Source organism: Xiphophorus maculatus, chromosome 20, assembly GCF_002775205.1.
Source record: "Xiphophorus maculatus strain JP 163 A chromosome 20, X_maculatus-5.0-male, whole genome shotgun sequence".
In the NCBI taxonomy this organism is placed as follows: Eukaryota; Metazoa; Chordata; class Actinopteri; order Cyprinodontiformes; family Poeciliidae; genus Xiphophorus; species Xiphophorus maculatus.
Genome location: NC_036462.1, coordinates 15,925,561 through 15,943,315, shown reverse-complemented (window position 1 = coordinate 15,943,315; position 17,755 = coordinate 15,925,561). Strand labels below are relative to the sequence as shown.

Genomic DNA, 17,755 nt, shown 5'->3' with positions numbered 1-17,755 from the left:
CCAGTGGAATAAGACATTTTTCCCATATTATAAGTTAAAATGTCATGTCCCAGTTATAAATAGCACTTTTTCAACAAAATAAAAGGAAATACAGACTTAAAATACTCGCATGTAAAACCGATCTTATCTTAAAACTGGGATGCACCTCTGTCCTATATATCGTTCTGAAAAGTTACTTGTAAGTTTGTCTTGTCTTATCTCAAGTGTGCTAAGATATCAGTATTAGAAACCGGATCAAAAATACTTAGTGAGATTTTGTGTTTTTGAAATGTGTTTTTCTTATTTTCGATCAGAGAATGCAGCTGCTTTTAATGGAAGTGGTGGTTAGGAAGCAACACAAGCACCAAGATGACCAGGAACGTCAAGTTTTTGCTTTAACTATAAATCACATTTACTAAACATTTTCTTGTTTGAGCTCAGGACAACACACACATTTCACTTTAAGAAGCCCTTTAGGCAACTAGTTATGAGTTATAAATAAAGTGTGGTGATAAAGTTAACCTTTAAATCAGGACGGAGTGTTCAGTATTTGCAGTTTATAGTTAATGGCTAAAAACTTCTGGTTCTTTCCTATCAAAAGGTGAAATTTTATGTGAAATCTGTGTGAGTGAATGCAGTTGAAGATTTGTTTTAAAGCGTTTATGAAAAACTGTGATTATTGTTTGTGGAGATGTAGACAGATCACAGGAATCCAAGTCTCCAGCTCAGAGCAGGAAGTTTGAACCATGTGATGCTGTGAAATCTGGTGCTTAGAGCCAAACAAACACAAGAGAGATTTATTTTAGACAGAATTGGTGTGTTTGTTTGTCATATCAAATCTCAGGTGTTTCTGCAGATACTTGGTGGCAGGGTTACAATGCAATTAAGAAAAGTCTTAAGATTGAGGTTCTCTAGAGTGATGACGGTTATTTGTGCTGCAGAGATTTTTAGTCAGCGTATCAATAACCCCTAAATAAACATTCCTTTCAGATTATTTCTGTACAATCTGCAGGTGATTTTTTTTTTTTAGAAACCTATTAATTACAGACAGAATTGATTGTATTTCAGTGAATTGTTTATGAAGTTTGCCTTGAGAGTTCTCTTTCAATAAAAATCTGATTTATTATATTCCTGCTCAAATCATCCTTTATTTGATTCATTAAAATTAATGAATTTTATTTGATGTCAGGCTGTTGCACCTACTGGAGATTGAAACGTTATTATTAGTGTTATTTCCTAAAAAGAAAATATTATTTCTAATATTTTAGGTCTGCTTGTTCAGAGAGAGAAACAATTTGAGTTTTATTAAATTTCTGAACAGCACCAGTAAAAATATGTTTGTTTGTTGCAACCTTAAACATTAAAAACACAAATGTCAGCCATTATTGCAAAATGCTGGTGAACAGATTGAGACAAGTGAAAAAGGACAGAGCTACTTCCTGTGTGTTTTAACAAATTAAGTGCCTTGAGCCATAACAGTAATGCAAAATAATTTGATATTTAAGAAAGAAGGCATTGCTTTCAAAGTTCAAAATGTTTCAAGGATTTAGAAATTTGTGATGCTTTCTTTTTTTTTTTTTTTTACATATTTCCATATTTTCCTGTGAACAACCCAGACTAACAGCCAGATTTCTTTACATTTATGATCGAAACAACAAGCTTCCCCTAGAAAACTCAATCTGATCAGCTCACTGTTCTCCACTGGACATATTGCAAAATATAATCTAATTAAAGGATGAAAATTAGATCAAACATTCACATTTTTAAATTCTTTTCTAATCAATATCTAACATCTAATCTAAACTCCAACTCCTCACAGTTGGTGCTGGAAATTCTGAAAAATCTTTACATTTTGAATAGTTTAGAAAAGTTTAGGAACATAAATGCTTTTCATCAATAATAAAACACTCTGATTTACTGTTTTAATTAAAAGTTTTCAGTCTGCATGTGTATTATCTGTAGTTTTCAAACAGCTTTAGTCTTCCAGGAGTCTATATGCTGATATTTTTAATTAAACCAAAACTGGGGTCATTTGTTCAAAGTTGGTTTCAAAGAAAATTCCGTTTCCTTTCCAAAATCTGATGAATAAGCCATCAATTTGCCTTTTTAAACCAGGAAATCTTATTTTCGTGACAAGAACATCTTAATCGACATCTTAAGCTTTTGTGCCTTATTTACAGACGTAATGAATTTTAAAACAATAAGGTGATGGGAAAGAATGGAAATTAATGCTTCAATTTGATTTTCAGACTAAAATGTAGATATTGCCTTTTATTTATGAAATCGTGATGCAAATTTGACATCTGTTTTTAATCAGCTTGGCTTTACAACATATACATATAAATACAGTTTACATTACAGTGTAAATTACACATCTCAGTTTATTTGACAGCATGTTGCATACATTTCAAACAATCATCACATCTGTTTTTCTGCAGCCAGCATTAAACCCGGAGCTTGATTAACTCGCCTGCACTTTTGTCCCTCTGTTGGTGGTTTTAAGTTTCCGTCTGCTGCCGGATCAGATCCCTCATGAATTCTTTAAAGTGAACTGTATCCAGTGTCGATGGCGCGGGGACAGCTGGGTCTGTTTTATCACACGTTGTTCCTGCTTGTCGCCTGCCTGTTGGTTAACCACAGTCCTGCTCTCACCATGAAAAAGCCTAAACGGACAGAAACAGGTGTCAGATCTGCGGAGACGCAGATTAAAGCCGTCAGAAATGTCTCACCTGCGCTGAACGCAGAGGCGACCGTCAGAGCGACGGACAGGTAGTACAGCTCTGTGGTAGTTTTGGCCTGTGGGCAAAGACACAACTCATTTTGATGCAGTAATTTTGCGTTTTCTCACTATTGCTGCTTTTCTTTTCTTACACAAGCGGCTGCTGTGAGAGTCAGGATGGCGGTGCACAGTCCGTGGCCGCATGACAGAAGTCCAAACACATGATAGGCAGCCCACAAGCCCTGAGGAACCGGATCTAGCAGCGTGAATACCACTGAAAGACCTGAGAGGAGAGCAAAAGTTAAAATTATTTTTTGTTTTTTTTTTAACTGCATGTGATTGGACTCACCTGAAGCAACGATGGACAGGGCAACAGAGGCCGACAGGTTGTTCAGAAGAGGTTGCCTGCAGTATCTTGAGGATTTTGACCTTTTATGGCAACAAGAAAAACACTTTTACATGTAAACCCATGACTTGTGTGTGACTTTACGTGATGTCTACATCCCAGTTACCTCCCCATGACGTAGAGCTGGGGGGCCAGCACCACCACTATGAACACTGCATTCACTATTTGGCTGTTAATGAAAATTACACATCAGCTGTCATGCCTGAACGTAAATAATAACTCTCTCTCTATAAGTGTACTTACAATTTTAATCTCTGGTTCAGTGGTATCCATCTGCTGCTGTGATAGGCCATGAAGACCAGCATGTAGAGAAACATCGATGCTGTGCATTCAGGCGAGGGCGGGTAGAAACACTGCGCTGTTGGCTAAATGTGCTCCAAGGAAAGATTGGGTTTCATTCACTATTATTATCAGGGTCACTAACACAATACAATTCCCATCAGATGTCACAATTTATCTTAGATCGTCATATTTATGTGTGCATAATCTTTGGATAAAAAACTATGAGTTATGAATCAAATGTTGATATCAAACATAACTTGAGTAACATTTTTTTTTAAAATCTATGTAAATCCAACTTGGCCCTTTATGAAAAGGCAAACCTTATAATTGTTTCTTCCAATCTAGTGTCATCAAGCATTTACAATGACTGCTGATGAGTTTTTCACATCACAATGCAGTAATTTAGCCCGCTTCCTCTTTGGAGATTTGTTTTACTTCATCAACACCGGAGGAATTTTGAGGATAAACAGCTCATCTTACTTTTATTATGGTTCCTCCTGTCTAGGGTTTCCACCGACCAGGTAACTGGTTTGCCTTCCAGTAACACTATGAATAAGCTTGTATAACCGATGGATGGATCACATTATCCTGGCATCCTAAGCCAAAATAAAAAAAATGTACCAAGTAGTATTTTAAAAGTAGAGTTCGCAGCATAGTCTAAACAAAGAGAGGGCAGACAGAGGAAAAGCAGCTCCACCTGGTGTCCCTGAACAGGTCTGGTGTTCCAGTCAAAAACAGATTTGTTTTGGGAAACCAGAGTCTTTGCCGTCCTCAAGGCTGAGAACCAGTTTGTTAAAAGTTGCTAGAAAGTGGAACAAAATCCAACAATTCTTTTGAATGAAGTCAAATTCATTTTACTTTAGTTAAAAGACCAGCCTCATAATTTTCTATTTTAGCCTGCAGTTTGCAACATTTCTCAGGCCTGATCTTTGGCAGAGCCAAATCCACTTCGACACACCTGCTTCAAATTGATGCTTAATCAACAGGCTGCAGAACCTAAATGTGTGGCACTGTGTGCAGGGAGCTTCCTCATATTATGCAAAAACTATTTCTCTTCCTGTGTGTCTTGAATAAGAGAGGTGAGCGTTGCAACACCCTGCCTCATGCTGACGCTATAAAACATCCAGGAACTCGCACTGCCAAGTTTTCAAGACAGCCAAACCTCCAAAATGCCTGCAGACTACAATGGAACATGGGAAATGGTCAGCAATGACAATTTCGATGGTTACATGGTTGCACTTGGTAAGGTTTTCTTCCTTTAATTATTAGTTCGATGCATTAGCTGTGTGGATGTCTTAATTTTTAGTCAAAATAAGTGTTAAAAAAAACAAGCCTGTGTTATGGATGATTTTTCTGAATTAAACTGGCTTATGTCTTGCAGACATTGGCTTTGCAACACGCAAAATCGCCGCTATGCTGAAGCCTCAGAAGGTGATCAAACAAGATGGAGATTCTTTCACCTTCCAAACCACCTCCTCTGTGTTAAAGTACGAGTGCTCCTTCAAAGTTGGAGAGGAGTTTGAAGAGGTGACGAAGGGCATGGACAACCGCAAGTGTCGGGTAACTGAACAAATAACGTTTAAAACTTTCAAATCGGCATAAAATTAAAACATACCGAGAATTAATAGTGTTTTCTTTTACACCTCTACCAGTCTGTGGTTAACTGGGACAATGATAAGCTGGTGTGTGTTCAGAAAGGAGAGAAGAAAGACAGAGGCTGGATTCACTGGATTCAGGGAGACGAGCTTCATCTGGTATGCTGGCTCACTTTTTATATTCAGTTGGAAAAGACACACTAGTCCTGCATGCCATATTTAGAATTAACCCCTTTGCTCTAGTGGAATATGATTGTACTGTTTATGTATGAGAAGTCCTACAAATTTGATAAAACTTTCATTTTTCTCTTTCAGGAGCTGACCTGTGAAGGTCAAGTGTGCAAGCAAGTCTTTAAAAGGATGTGACCCTGACTTTAAAGATAATGGCATATCTTGTACATGTTTTCATCATAAGATGAGATGCATGCAAAATAAAAAAAAGCAGACCAGTGATCGTGATTCATTTCAACACTAAATGCAGGTGCTTTGCATTCTGTTCTTTCTTTTTTTTAATTTCATTATCAGAAGGCACAGAGAATATACCCTAGGTATAACAAAATTATTTTTGATTTGACTGGAAGTGATGTTGAGCAGCAAACGGAGTTTTTTTCCCCCTTGAAGGTCTGAAAAAGAGTTTGGTGGGAGGAGATGTCCCCTTTAAACCAAACGGTCACTGCCTGCACAAAACAAGTCTTTTCCCCAATGTGTGTTACTAGTACAAGTCACAGTGAAGAAACTTGTATTAGACTATAGTAAATCTATAGTTTTATAGATTCAGTGATGAATCTATAAAACCATGTTCTAGCTGTGCAAGCAGAGAAATTGTTACTGATTAGGATGATAATGGCAGATATTACATAACTTAAAAAGTACTGCAAGAACAAAAAGCTACCAAATGGTGTGTAAGATGCAAATTTTACGTTCCTTTTTATTGCTCTTGTATGCAAAGTAGTCAGTAAATTTTGAGGTCTGAGTTAACAAAAACAAAACTCTTCCCTGAAACCTGAAAATTGGTTATTCTTCACCAAACCACTGCAAATATTTAGTTTTTATTTAACAACCAACTTCAAATGTCCCAAGTAATGTACCACTATTTTTTGTTGGTCAGCATAACAGTACCTACAAAACTTTGTAAAGTGAAATAGCTTATAAAAATGTTTGAGACCCAGTTACAGTAAATCAGCTTTGTTTCTTATAAACCTTTCAAACCCACATGAGTTGGCTACATTATTTTCTTTTATGCCTCATTTAACATCCCTTTGGGATCAAAGTTTGAATTTGAATTATGGGCAGATACTTGTTTTGCATAAGGGCAGATCTGACCTTTCAAATGCAACTAACGATGCTGTTAACATATATAATAAAAGTACAACACACACTGAATTATACAGAGACTGCAATTCATATTGAGTAGATTCACTGACTGTTTATAGTATCCAAATATTTTAACTATACATTCAAAGATGCCATGTGCTTTTAGCACATTATCAAGCTTTTGTAGCATTTAATCAACAATCAAAACCTTTCTAAATTTGGATCACATCCGAAGGTGGGCACCGGCTTCCCATGAATAGGTACTGGTGAAAGGAAATCCAGTCCGTTAACAATAAATGTAAACCACTTACCATGCAGATAGCGTTGAATGTGACATACCTTGCAGTTCACCATTAGGGCCACGTGGGGGCGCTGTGTAATTTCTCAACTCAGACTTTAGAGTCGTTGGTTTGTGCCGCGAGTTTTTGTTTCGTCCGCCACTAAAAAGTTGAATCAGTTAACAACCAGATCAAACCATGAGCTAACAATACGCTTCAGCCCGTCATAAATCGTATTTGTTCGACATTTTGGTTATTTTTGAACGTATCTCGCAGCCGCTCAAAAATGTCAGTAGACAAAGAGGAAGCTCGTCAGGTAAGAGACATTTAGTTACCATTGCTATTATATCCACTTAGCCAGGGTAGCCAAGGTCGCATTAACATCCCTCTGTCAAAGTTTGTAATGAGTTGGTTTTGTATTTAGAGGTTGAAGGCAGCGGTTCATTATACGGTGGGTCGTTTGTGTCAGAAGATCGGAGAAGAAGAACACCGGAGGGAGTTCAGCCGACAGACCATAGCAGCCATAGCGGAAACGACATTCAGAGAGTGCGGTGAGTTTCTGAATCATACAGTGCGATTTTCACACAACACCGCCGCCTCACATAGTGATGGAATAAGTCATTCAATGTTTCACTTTTATGTGGCCCAACCTGCCAAACATAACATCTAAACTAAGGTTGTCCAACGTGTGGCCCGGGGGCCATTTGCGGCCCTTGCCCCACAAGCAAAGAGAGCAATTTTTACAGACAAAATCTTCTTTAACATGTTTTCAGATAAAAGACAAGTATTTTCCTTTACTAACGATGTTTTTCTTTTCATTGATTGCCCTAAACAGCAAGCACTGCCCAGTTTGTTTTGCCTTGCATAAAAATAAGAGAAAAAGAGAATAATGAGCCCAAGAAAGGTTGAAGAATATTTACGTGGCATTTAAAACTGATCCTGTTTACATTTCTATCAACAATAATTCACTAAATTTCTAAATTGACATTACTTTGTTATAATAAAAATATTGTTCATTTAGTAAGCGATGAAAACAAATGTCTTCAGAAATAAATTTTTAACTCTTTGATTAAAAAAAAAATAAAAAACTTTGTGGCACTTGAGTTTTCTCGGTCCCAGCAGCCAACAGCGTCAACACTCCTAAACATTTTTTTTATTATATTGCAATATTGTGCTTTTTTTTAAAGTTGTTTCACATTGCAACTAAAATGTATGGTATTCTGTTGTGATAGACCAATAATTTGTCAATTACATCAGGTTTGTTTGGCATCTTCCATTAGTGAAAATGTTTCTATTTTCACTACTCAGATAAAATAAAGCAAGAAATGGGGGACTGATAAATGTAAAATGGCACAATGCGATCCTTATTACTGTCTAATGAAAGCAATGTTTTTACATGTAAAATCTACCTCAAATGTAATGTCTAAAATGTATTGCAATTAACACAAACATCACATAAAATCCTGTGATCAAACATTAATGATCTTTTTCCAGTTCAACCTGTACAAAATTAGGCTCATAATGTTAAATTTTAATCTGCAGATTTTTTTTCTTTACATTTTGAAACTCCTGTCACAGTTGTGATGTAATATGTTGACAGAAAACATAACAAAATGGTTTTCTTTCCTTCTATGCAGACATCTTTGCCAAGGATCTGGAAGCTTTTGCCAGGTAAGGCTTTCCGAAGCTCAACCATTTTAATTATTCAGGGTTTTATTCCCCTAGTAAAAAACAGAAAAAAAAATTATATTGTGACTGCTCTATTTTGTTTTATCTTTAGACATGCCAAAAGAAGCACAGTGTCTGCAGAGGATGTAAAACTTCTAGCCCGCCGCAGTAGAGCTCTGGTAGGTTTGAGAAAAATAACCAAGTTGCACGAATCCTCGTCACACTTTCAGTATACTACAGTTGTTCATGTCATATATGTATATACATATTCTACACAAGACGGCACATTTTTATTGTTTCATTTGCCTTTATTTAGTCCAACCACATACAAAATAAAAGTGAAGAACTGGCCCAGGAGCAGCGAGATTCCAGAAAGAAGAGTACAGTGAAGAGGAAGAGCAGAGAGACCGAGGAGGAGAGCAGAGAATGAGGACAAGACACAGGGAAGCCGGCAGTGTCTGACTTTGTGCTCAACATGCATAGAAAAATAAGAGCTTGACAAGAACAAACTGCTTTAATGAACTTTACAGCACAAGACTGATATATAAAGCTAAACTCGTCTCAGGAGGCATTTAGTTGACATGAAGAGACGAATGATGAGCAACAAAATTTTAAAAGAACTGTTCATGTAACATTTACTGCGTCCAATAAATCCTATATTCATCTACCTGGTTTGGGTTGTTAAACATACCATTAAATCCTCTAAAATACTGTTTGACATACCGACTAAAGCTTTAAGGCAGTTTGCCCCTTCATTATTTTGTCCTGACTGATTCACACCCAAAAGCCTATTAAATGGTGGTTACGCTGTTTAACAATAAAACCCAGAATAAATAAATAAATAAATGCATATTATTTACCTTCATATTTTCTGTAATTTTTATATAAAAAATCTGGGTCTGAATTGTTATTCCAATATGCAATTTTGATCCTTGATCAAATAAAACACTATGCAGGTAAGTATTTATAGGAAATAACATTCCTTAAGAAAAACACTGAAAACAAAAAAGAAACTGTTTACCAGTTGTAAAAGCAGCTATGAAGTTATAGAATAGAATTACTTTATTCATCCCAGCAGGGAAATTATTCCCTGCTGGGAAGTTTCCCTAAGGAGAGTAGGAACTGATGCATGGTTACTACTTTCTGTAGATTTGAAGGTTTAAAAGCAACCGAAACTGCAGAAGAACTGGCAAGGGGGCGAAAAGGAAAGTACCCGCAATTACAGTAAACCGACTGGCTTACAATATTAATTTAATCCATGCATAGAGCTCAATATTTATAAAGCAATAAAGTAGAGATGCACCGAGAAACTGGCTAACTACTCTTATTTCATGATGATCTGAAACCAACATCTGATCTTTTTTCTGATTAGTAAAAGTACCAACAGGTCATGCAGAAAACTTCCCTCTGTGAGGAAGCTGTCACTAAGACTGTTAGCTATTCTCAATGTTGTTGTTTTTTTAAGTTCAGAGCGAGTGAAGCTTTATCATCCTTATAGAAGGGACAAACACTTTCTACAGACATGATGGAGGGAGTGAAACTTCCCAATACAGCAAGCAAATGAACAACTTAGTCCAGTAGCTTCAAACTCCAGTCCATGAGGGCCAGTGTCACACAACTTTTAGATGCATGCCCAGGTTAAAGATTTAGGTCATTAGCAGGATAACAAAGTTGAATGAATGCTGAGAAAGCAATTCAGCCACTTGAATCAGATGTTAGAGGGAACGTCCAAAAACTGCAGGACACCAGAGACACAAAGACTGAGCTCTGACTTCAACAATCTAATTAGGTTGGAAATTTGATTTCAATGGAGCTTGCCAAAAAAATTTAATATTGTATTTTTGTGAACAATAAACTTTAACATTTATTGCAATAACTACTAATAACATTTATCATGCAGCAAAATTTATCATGACACGTTTATTTAGGTTGCTTCTTTTTTGGGGGTAAAGAAATCTCTTAGGAGAAACAGTTTAATTTTCTTTACATTCAGAAACTTAAAGACTAATTTGTCATTCTGAAATGTAAAAGAAAAATCTGATTCTGAAAAAAAATCTGTATTAGTATCAGTAGGTCAGAGCTAAAAAAAATTGATCGAAATTCAGCAACTGCATCTCAGATCGGTGCATCTCTACAAAGAAATTGTCCAAATGCAATATTTATATTTCCTTTGAATCATTTTAGGAGAAAACTAATAAAAGCCAGATAACTGGGTGCGTGTTTGTTAAAATAACTTACCACAAACCTTCAAAGCTGATGGTTAGAATTGGGAATGTGCTCTAAAAAGCCAACAGAAGCAGCAAAAGGACAGGTACTACCCCATGTCATGTCTGAGAAGGCCACACACTGAAAGTGTTGGAACTTCCATCTTCTTCCTTCAGGTCAGGGTTCAAACGGAGACCTCGACCAGCAGAGCCCAAGGTCCCTAGATATGTGAATCGAATTAGATGCTTTGGATTCCACAAACCGACTCAAGCAGTATCAGCTAAGTAACTATTCAAATGAACTTTATTAGAGAACTCCCTTCATTTGACATGTTTTTCTTGTTAAAAACACCTCACAAACAACAAAGAGCTACCGGGCACCATTGGACACACACGTCTCCACGTTCTCACATCCTCACTCGCGGCCCCCCAGAGTCTTCAGCAGGTGTCATCCACATCAAGAACACACTTACAGATCAGTTCAATTAACATGAAAGCACACACCATACAGCATTCAAATCAGATAATATAAGCAATACAAATATTCATCACAACATTCCACTACAGGTTTTATATTTCTGCACTTAGACATACTTAGAAGGAAGGAAAAAACTTGCAAAGAAAAAAAAAAAAGAAAAAGGGACAAATCTTGAAGTACTAATTAAAGAATGTCCATGTTAGGGGGGAGGCGCTCGTCGCATCCGCAGCTTCCACTCACACACTCAGAAAAGCAGTCAAATTGGGCTCTACCACCGCACAACCAGTCCTTTCCACGCGTCTCTCTCCGTTCGCTCACTCATAGCTTCACTCCTCGCCACAAGCCATCCTCAATCGCACTCATCAGTTCTTAAAATGTCAGTTGCGCAGTTCTCTCCTTTTTTTTTTTTTTTTGCTCTCTTAAAAAAAGTGGATAAAAGTGAAAACACCCACCGTCTCTTAGAACATGCGGAGTGAGGCCGTTCTTTGATGGCATAGCATTTACAGGTGGGAAGAGGGAGAATGATACGGGTATCACCCCAAGAATACTGCCAAAGAGGAGCTTCGTCGCGGGGAAATGGAAGAGAGGTGAACTGCAGAAGAGATTTCAGTGAAGGCTTTTCCACAAAACTTGACTGCAAATAAAGTTGCACTTAAAAAAAAAAAAAGACATTTAAGTTTCAACCAGATTCTTTCCAATGCAAGATTGCCTCTCAAGCCGATGGTGACAAAAGCCGGATAATGGTGAACCGCAGACATTCATGCATTTTCTAAATGGGCATCACATTTCACAATACATGCATTAGAGAATCCAGTTGAAATGGATACAAACAAACAAGACAGCAAAAATAGCACTTTAGTCAGAGATCCTGGTAAACAATTCACTTCAACAGTTCCTAAATTAAATCTTTAGCATTTTTTTTTGTCTCCAAATGTACAAAACGTCTTTCACCAAAGTGTTTAGTTTTCAGATACGCATCAACACCAGAAATAAACTTTTGAAAAAACTCATCTCTCTCACAATACTTACCATAGAAACACTTAACTTACATACCCCACCCAGAGGACTTTGACTCCATGCTGGACCCAAACCCTGAGCTAAACCCACTGCCACTGGTCGTAGAGTTTGACCCTGAGCCCCAGCCCAGACTGGCGGAGCTGGTGCCGTAGTTGCTGTTGCCTGTGCTGAAAGACTGACCCTGGTCCCTGCTCGAACTGGTCCCACTAGAGCTGCTGCCTGAGGTGGACGTCTGTTGCTGGCTCGCCAGCATACCCATCATGCCCCAACTACTCTGCAGAGCGGCCTGAGCAGCGGCCATCATGGCGGGGTTCAGGCTAAACGACCCGAAGTTAGCCAGACTACTGTTAGCGCTGCTCCCCAACCCACTACGGTTGCTACCGAACGCCTGGGCCCCGAAACCGTTTCCAAACCGGGCCGTACGGTCAAACTGCCTATTGCCATGTTTGGGCTCAGCGTTTGAGATGTGAACACTGACTCCTTTGATGATAAGGTCCTCTCCACAGAGAGACTGGGCGACCTGTCGGGTCAAAACAACAAAAAACAGCACTTAACCCCTTACACGCATCATCTGTTTCTGCTTTTACGTCACTTTAAATGTTTCAGCTCAAACCAATTTTAATAGAGAAAGATAACCCAAGTAAATATAAAATAACAATTTCATTTATTAAAGAAAAAAACAATCCAAATAATAAGTAATCGCTCCCTGTTATGAGGAATTACTTTAATTATATTTAATAGTTAGCAGTAGGTCTGTTGGAATAAGCAAAAAATCAATTAATTGCATGATAGATTAAAATGCGCTCAATAATTTCCATTTGCATGATTTATCATTTCTTTCCATCAAAAACTGGATACAAAAGTCTTCAATCTGGTGCTTTGGTCTGAAGTAGCTCTTTTTGTGAAGGACAGCTTTGTTTACAGAGACTTCATTATTAATTATTGTTTATTTATTTTGAATATTTAAAATGTCATCCAGTTCCAGTGTTAAATGTTCATTAGAATCTAAAGTTTATTGAACTTTGAGGATTTGTTCTTGCATTACCATTATTATACCATTTGAAAGTGATCTCTAAACAACTGCAATAATTTCTGGGACAATTTAACGTCCAGCAAAATGTCTTTTTGTGTCAGGCGTAGTTGGCAGTTCACTCAGTTCCTTTTAACTGCTGGTATGTTGCATTTTTCTAAATGCTGCATCAGGTGTAACATTGACGCCACTTCTCAAAAGTCCCCGAAATATTTTCTCAACAATTTCTGCCGTGAAGATGATTTTTTGATACTGACAGAAAATAGGATTTTTTTTTTGTTTTTGTCCAGTGTCAACACTGACCTTAACTGAGAAATGCAATATCTGTGGTGCTTCGGAGGCTTATTTTTGGTTCTTTTGTTACGTTCTGGATGCGATGTTGATGAAGCATTGGACCAAGTTTAGTTGGCCAGCTATTTCTGAGGTTTGCTGGAGTCCCAAGACTTATAAAATGTTTTTGTAATTCTTACAGGATTGATACATGCTAGTAATTTTGTTTCTTATTCTTGAATTTCTTTGGATGGAATCATGAATTGTTCCTTTTTAAGACCCGCCAGCCTACTTCCTGGCTTCATGCAGGTTTTTTATAAATGTGTTAGTTATGGAGGTTCTTCAGTAATCAAGCTTTGATCTCTGTTTTGCAAAAACATCGAGCTAATCACAATCAACATACAAGATATGTTTTATTTTATGAGGAGCAAAACTAATTTAAACTACTTTTCTTCTCTGGTTATTGTTGTCTGACATTAAAACCAGTTTAATTAGCTGAAACATTTAAGTGTGATAGAAAAGCAAAACAAAAATGTATTAGACATAATGACATGTTTCTTTTGCATTTAACACAGTACCTGATCATCTGCAAATGTCACAAAGGCAAAAGCCCGGAATGGTTTGGGGATAAAGACGTCTGTGACTTCTCCATACTGCATGAAAAACTGTCGAAGGTCATCTGTGGTCATGTCCTCTGTGCAGCGTCCGACAAACACTTTCCGGCTCCTCAGTGGCTCGTCGGGACCTTGCTGTAAATAAACAGCAGAGGGGAAACGTAATTGTTGCAGAGTGGCAATAGCAGATTTTTTCTTGCTAATATATGCAGCTATGTGGATGGACATTACCATATTCACCTTCGAGTTAGGAAGCTTGCAGTCACACCATCTTCCGTCAATCATGTGGCGCTGGGAAATCACTTTTTCCTGAGCTTCGTACTCTGTGAATCTCACAAAACCAAATCCTTTGGAGTTACCAGTCTTAGCATCTCGTTTAACCTGAGAGAACAATAATCAATAATAAACACACATCCGCATAAAAAGCAATTTAAAAATGCAGTTTATCAAATAAAAAAAGCAGTATGAGACGCACCTGGACCATTATAACTTCTCCAAATGTGCTAAAGTAGTCTTTCAGGTCCTGTTCAGTTGTTTTCCAGGGCAGACCCAGAACAATCAGGTCAGAGGTCTTCATGTCTCCCCTCTTCATCTTCACAGCCGAAGAGGCATCAATTTCATCCATTTTCCTTTTGTTATCTAAAATCAAATACATCAATTAACCTTGAACAGACATAAAGACCTATTCTCTTCTGATTCATAACTCTGATTTCGTTATCCGACACGTTTTAGGTGAGCTTACAATCAAATAGAAATTTTTATCCAATGTTTATATGAACAAAGGCTGGATTTAGCAATTATCTGCTTCTTTTATGCAATCTATCCGTCTTACCATTTATAATTAAAGGGCTTTATTGGCTCTGTTGTACCCACGTGTTCCCCAGTAAGAGATTGTGTTTGTGTTCCAAAACCCATAAAAGGAATTATTGTAGTCCTTTAATTCAGGCAAACAAAACTGGTAGCTATGATAAGTCACACTGTATTTCATATTTTAACTGGTCCTGTTTTTTCCTCTTCGTGATGCATTTTTTGACTTTTATATTTAAACATTTGTACCATACTGTAAAATTCAATCACTTTTGCAGCTACATAAATTTTATTTAGCTGATCATTTATTTGATAAAACATTTGTAACATTCAGTCATACAGAAGATCCACAAACCATGAAACAACATGCAGAATTTGGCCTCCCTGGTTTGTTTTCAGCATCTCTTACCCTTATTAAATCTGGACTGAATTATCCTACACAATCTTTAAAGCGCAGTCGCTAGTCAGTGAAATATTTATGTTGTTTATATCAATTTAAAAAGAAGCTGCATTACCTTAAAATTTTAGATGTAAACAAATTAACTCCAGCTTAAATTCATTCATAACTTAAATCAGTGTAGAAAAGAAAAATGATCAAACTTTGTAACTGGACAAAAGCTGATGTGTTATGACACTTTAAAGATGAGGCATTTTGAATAAAAATCAAGCTAAATTACCACTTAGTATTCAAAAATTCTGATTTCAAATGTTATGTTATGTATTGCTATGGTGGATGTAGTTCAGAAGACAAAAACCTTTTTCATGCTTACCCAGAGTTTCAAAATTGTTCAACTCTAATAAAGCATATGTAACAACTTGTGACCTTTCAAGAGGTAACATTTTTGAAACTTTCAAATTTCACTGGATGCTTCATGAAACTGTCCAGTTTCGGCTGCTCTGCTCTAACTTGGAGGGCGTGGCAAAAAAAATAAGTAAACTTTTTCCTCACTCCGAACACTACAAATCAAAATAAATAAAACGCCTCTCCGTCACACAGAACAAAAGTGTATTTAGAAGGTTTCCGTGTTTACCTTTTGGGTAGTTCACTACGTATACAACGTTCCCCCATCCGTTTTCTGGCGCGTGCAGGACCCCCTCCACGAGACGCACTCCACGCATGCACTGGGACACGGGGCTCCTGAACCGCAGGCCGCAGGCCCCTGGAAACTGAGCCGCTACTGTTGACAGCAGAACCGTACCGTCGTCCTCGGCCGGGATCTCCATGGGCTCCTCGTTTTCCTCTTCCGCCACCCGAATGTACCCCTCCGCCATTCTCGTATTTAAGAAAAAACTTGTTTTCTGAATGAAAACAGAAAAGCGGTTAGCCCCCCGTTTGTCCGGCTAACCTTAGCTGATGCTAACAGAGCTGAATCAGTCAGCCCAATCTGTTGGTTGTCTGACGGAGAAAAGCTTCTCAACTTAACGTCACTTCACACAACCACGCCACGATATGTTTAATACCAACTTTCTTCAACAATTCCCGTAGATTGTGCTACAGGACGAACATCAGTTTTGTTCTTCCTTTGTTCGATGCAACACTGGGACAGCGATCTGTTTCGTCAACACCGGATGACAACAGTTCCAATGCGCTTCTCCGCCGGCGGGAACAAAACTTGACAAAACTATTCCCCCCCCTACAAAACTAATGTTCGCAAACTTGAAACGTTTCAAAATTTTTTGCAAATGACTCTTCTCGACTCACAAGTAAAGCAAGACACTCGGTAAAGGTGAGTGTTTTTCCACGAGGCGAAAACAGACGACACCACGTCAGGCCTTCCAAAATGGCATGGGCTAAGCGAAGCAGGACCTACGTCACTTGGGTGGGCGGTATCATTTTTAGGAGGGGTCCTTTTCTGTACTCTGCCTCATAAAAACGACAAATCAAAATATCTGTCGTTACCTAACGAACAAATCGACCATTATATGTTGTAAAAAATGCTAATCTATTACAGCATGTTCGTGGCTGTGATGAACTACACTGCAGATAATCAGTTTGATTTGTTGTTTCGCCCCTCGACATGAATCGTTCAGGCAGAGTTTTTTCATCCATACAGACAACTTCCGTCAGTTGGTATGTCGGGAAAGGGAAGATGGCGGTCGTCCGCACAACCTAGTAAAGAACGTAGCGTTTACACTTGACCTGCTTCGTTTGGAACAACTCATTTTGGCATAGTTGTCTTAAATACCTTTTTACCAGACTAAAATAGAAAATAGATTCTGAATTTATTTTTAAATAAAAACCTATACTTTTGTTTTAAAGAAGAAAAATGTATGAAGACAGAGCTTTATGTGTAGAGACAGAGTGCAATAATATTAAGGTTAATTTTTACATTTTTATCGTCAATAGCTTTAAATAGGTCCCATTTACACTATTTCTAAAATATTTTTATATATATATTTTCACATGCATAATGTAAAGTGAGAAGAAACTCATTTATAACCATCATACTTGTAAGAATAATGAAGTTGAATTATTTGTCTTTGTTGTTTCTAATTGTTTGGATTCAACTAAAATGGGAATCAGTGATTTTGAAAAATAACCACAGATTCTATAGGCCATAAAAAACATCCAAATATTACTGGGCAAACAAAGTGTATAAAATGTGTTGTTTTCTATCAGAAGATGCCAATCGCATGAAGCTGTTACTGAACTGGAAAGCTCTATGTGTGAGACTACTGAATCCTAGGTGCACAAAAGTGTCTTATAGTAGTTCCTTCCTCTCAGCAGCTGTTAGACTCTATAACCATTACTGTTTATACAATTGTATTCTTTTGATTTATTGATGCAAATTAAATCTATACTGTAAAATAAATTTATCTACCAAAAGGAGTGCATAAGATTAAGATTTATACACCTCAGACTTCTCTTTCAAAGAACTTAAGATATTCTGGAAATGTTTTTAGTCTTGATTATTATATGATGACATATATACAGGTTGCAAATGTTATTTTTCTTTGTAATTCAAAACACTTAGATTGATCTTAGAATAGGAATCAGTGACAGATATGTGCATGGGCCAGTTTTCAGTACCAAGATCTACGGTATTTTTAAAAGCTGTGTTTTTAAAACTGCTAAAATTATCCATCCTTTTCA

At 37.4% G+C, this 17,755-nt stretch overlaps 4 protein-coding genes across 8 annotated transcripts; 2 read left to right on the top strand and 2 right to left on the bottom strand.

Moving 5' to 3' along the window:
* Positions 1-1,567: 1,567 nt before the first annotated feature.
* Positions 1,568-6,715, bottom strand: LOC111605820. Of its 3 annotated transcripts, XM_023324654.1 has the most exons (7): positions 6,635-6,711; positions 3,348-3,469; positions 3,211-3,273; positions 3,048-3,127; positions 2,851-2,981; positions 2,709-2,775; positions 1,568-2,602 (listed from the first exon to the last, which is right to left on the bottom strand). In XM_023324654.1, the coding sequence occupies exons 1-7, from the start codon at positions 6,647-6,649 to the stop codon at positions 2,478-2,480; spliced, it is 603 nt and encodes a 200-aa protein (XP_023180422.1). In that variant the 5' UTR covers positions 6,650-6,711; the 3' UTR covers positions 1,568-2,477. The 3 variants fall into 3 exon arrangements, with proteins under 3 accessions (XP_023180422.1, XP_023180421.1, XP_023180420.1); XM_023324653.1 differs by having other exon boundaries at positions 2,851-3,127; positions 3,348-3,478; positions 6,635-6,715; XM_023324652.1 differs by having other exon boundaries at positions 2,510-2,642; positions 2,851-3,127.
* On the top strand, positions 3,474-5,434 carry LOC102219978 (retinoid-binding protein 7-like). Its single transcript, XM_005796921.2, has 4 exons — positions 3,474-4,628; positions 4,768-4,946; positions 5,039-5,140; positions 5,297-5,434. Exons 1-4 carry the CDS (start codon positions 4,556-4,558, stop codon positions 5,345-5,347), a joined length of 405 nt encoding a protein of 134 aa, XP_005796978.1. The 5' UTR covers positions 3,474-4,555; the 3' UTR covers positions 5,348-5,434.
* A 16-nt stretch (positions 6,716-6,731) lies between the features above and the next one.
* On the top strand, positions 6,732-11,100 carry LOC102220240 (centromere protein S-like). The gene is made up of 5 exons (XM_005796922.3): positions 6,732-6,889; positions 6,998-7,124; positions 8,211-8,244; positions 8,354-8,420; positions 8,558-11,100. Exons 1-5 carry the CDS (start codon positions 6,860-6,862, stop codon positions 8,669-8,671), a joined length of 372 nt encoding a protein of 123 aa, XP_005796979.1. The 5' UTR covers positions 6,732-6,859; the 3' UTR covers positions 8,672-11,100.
* LOC102220505 (TAR DNA-binding protein 43-like) lies at positions 9,011-16,462 on the bottom strand. Of its 3 annotated transcripts, none has more exons than XR_002751837.1 (6): positions 15,693-16,462; positions 14,330-14,493; positions 14,086-14,235; positions 13,819-13,989; positions 11,376-12,460; positions 9,011-10,666 (listed from the first exon to the last, which is right to left on the bottom strand). XR_002751837.1 is itself a non-coding variant. In XM_014475925.2 (6 exons), the coding sequence occupies exons 2-6, from the start codon at positions 15,931-15,933 to the stop codon at positions 11,969-11,971; spliced, it is 1,218 nt and encodes a 405-aa protein (XP_014331411.1). In that variant the 5' UTR covers positions 15,934-15,960; positions 16,364-16,462; the 3' UTR covers positions 10,732-11,968. The 3 variants fall into 3 exon arrangements, 2 of the variants coding, with proteins under 2 accessions (XP_014331411.1, XP_005796980.1); XM_014475925.2 differs by lacking the exon at positions 9,011-10,666 and having other exon boundaries at positions 10,732-12,460; positions 15,693-15,960; positions 16,364-16,462; XM_005796923.2 differs by lacking the exon at positions 9,011-10,666 and having other exon boundaries at positions 10,732-12,460; positions 14,095-14,235.
* Between the last annotated feature and the right edge of the window lie 1,293 nt (positions 16,463-17,755).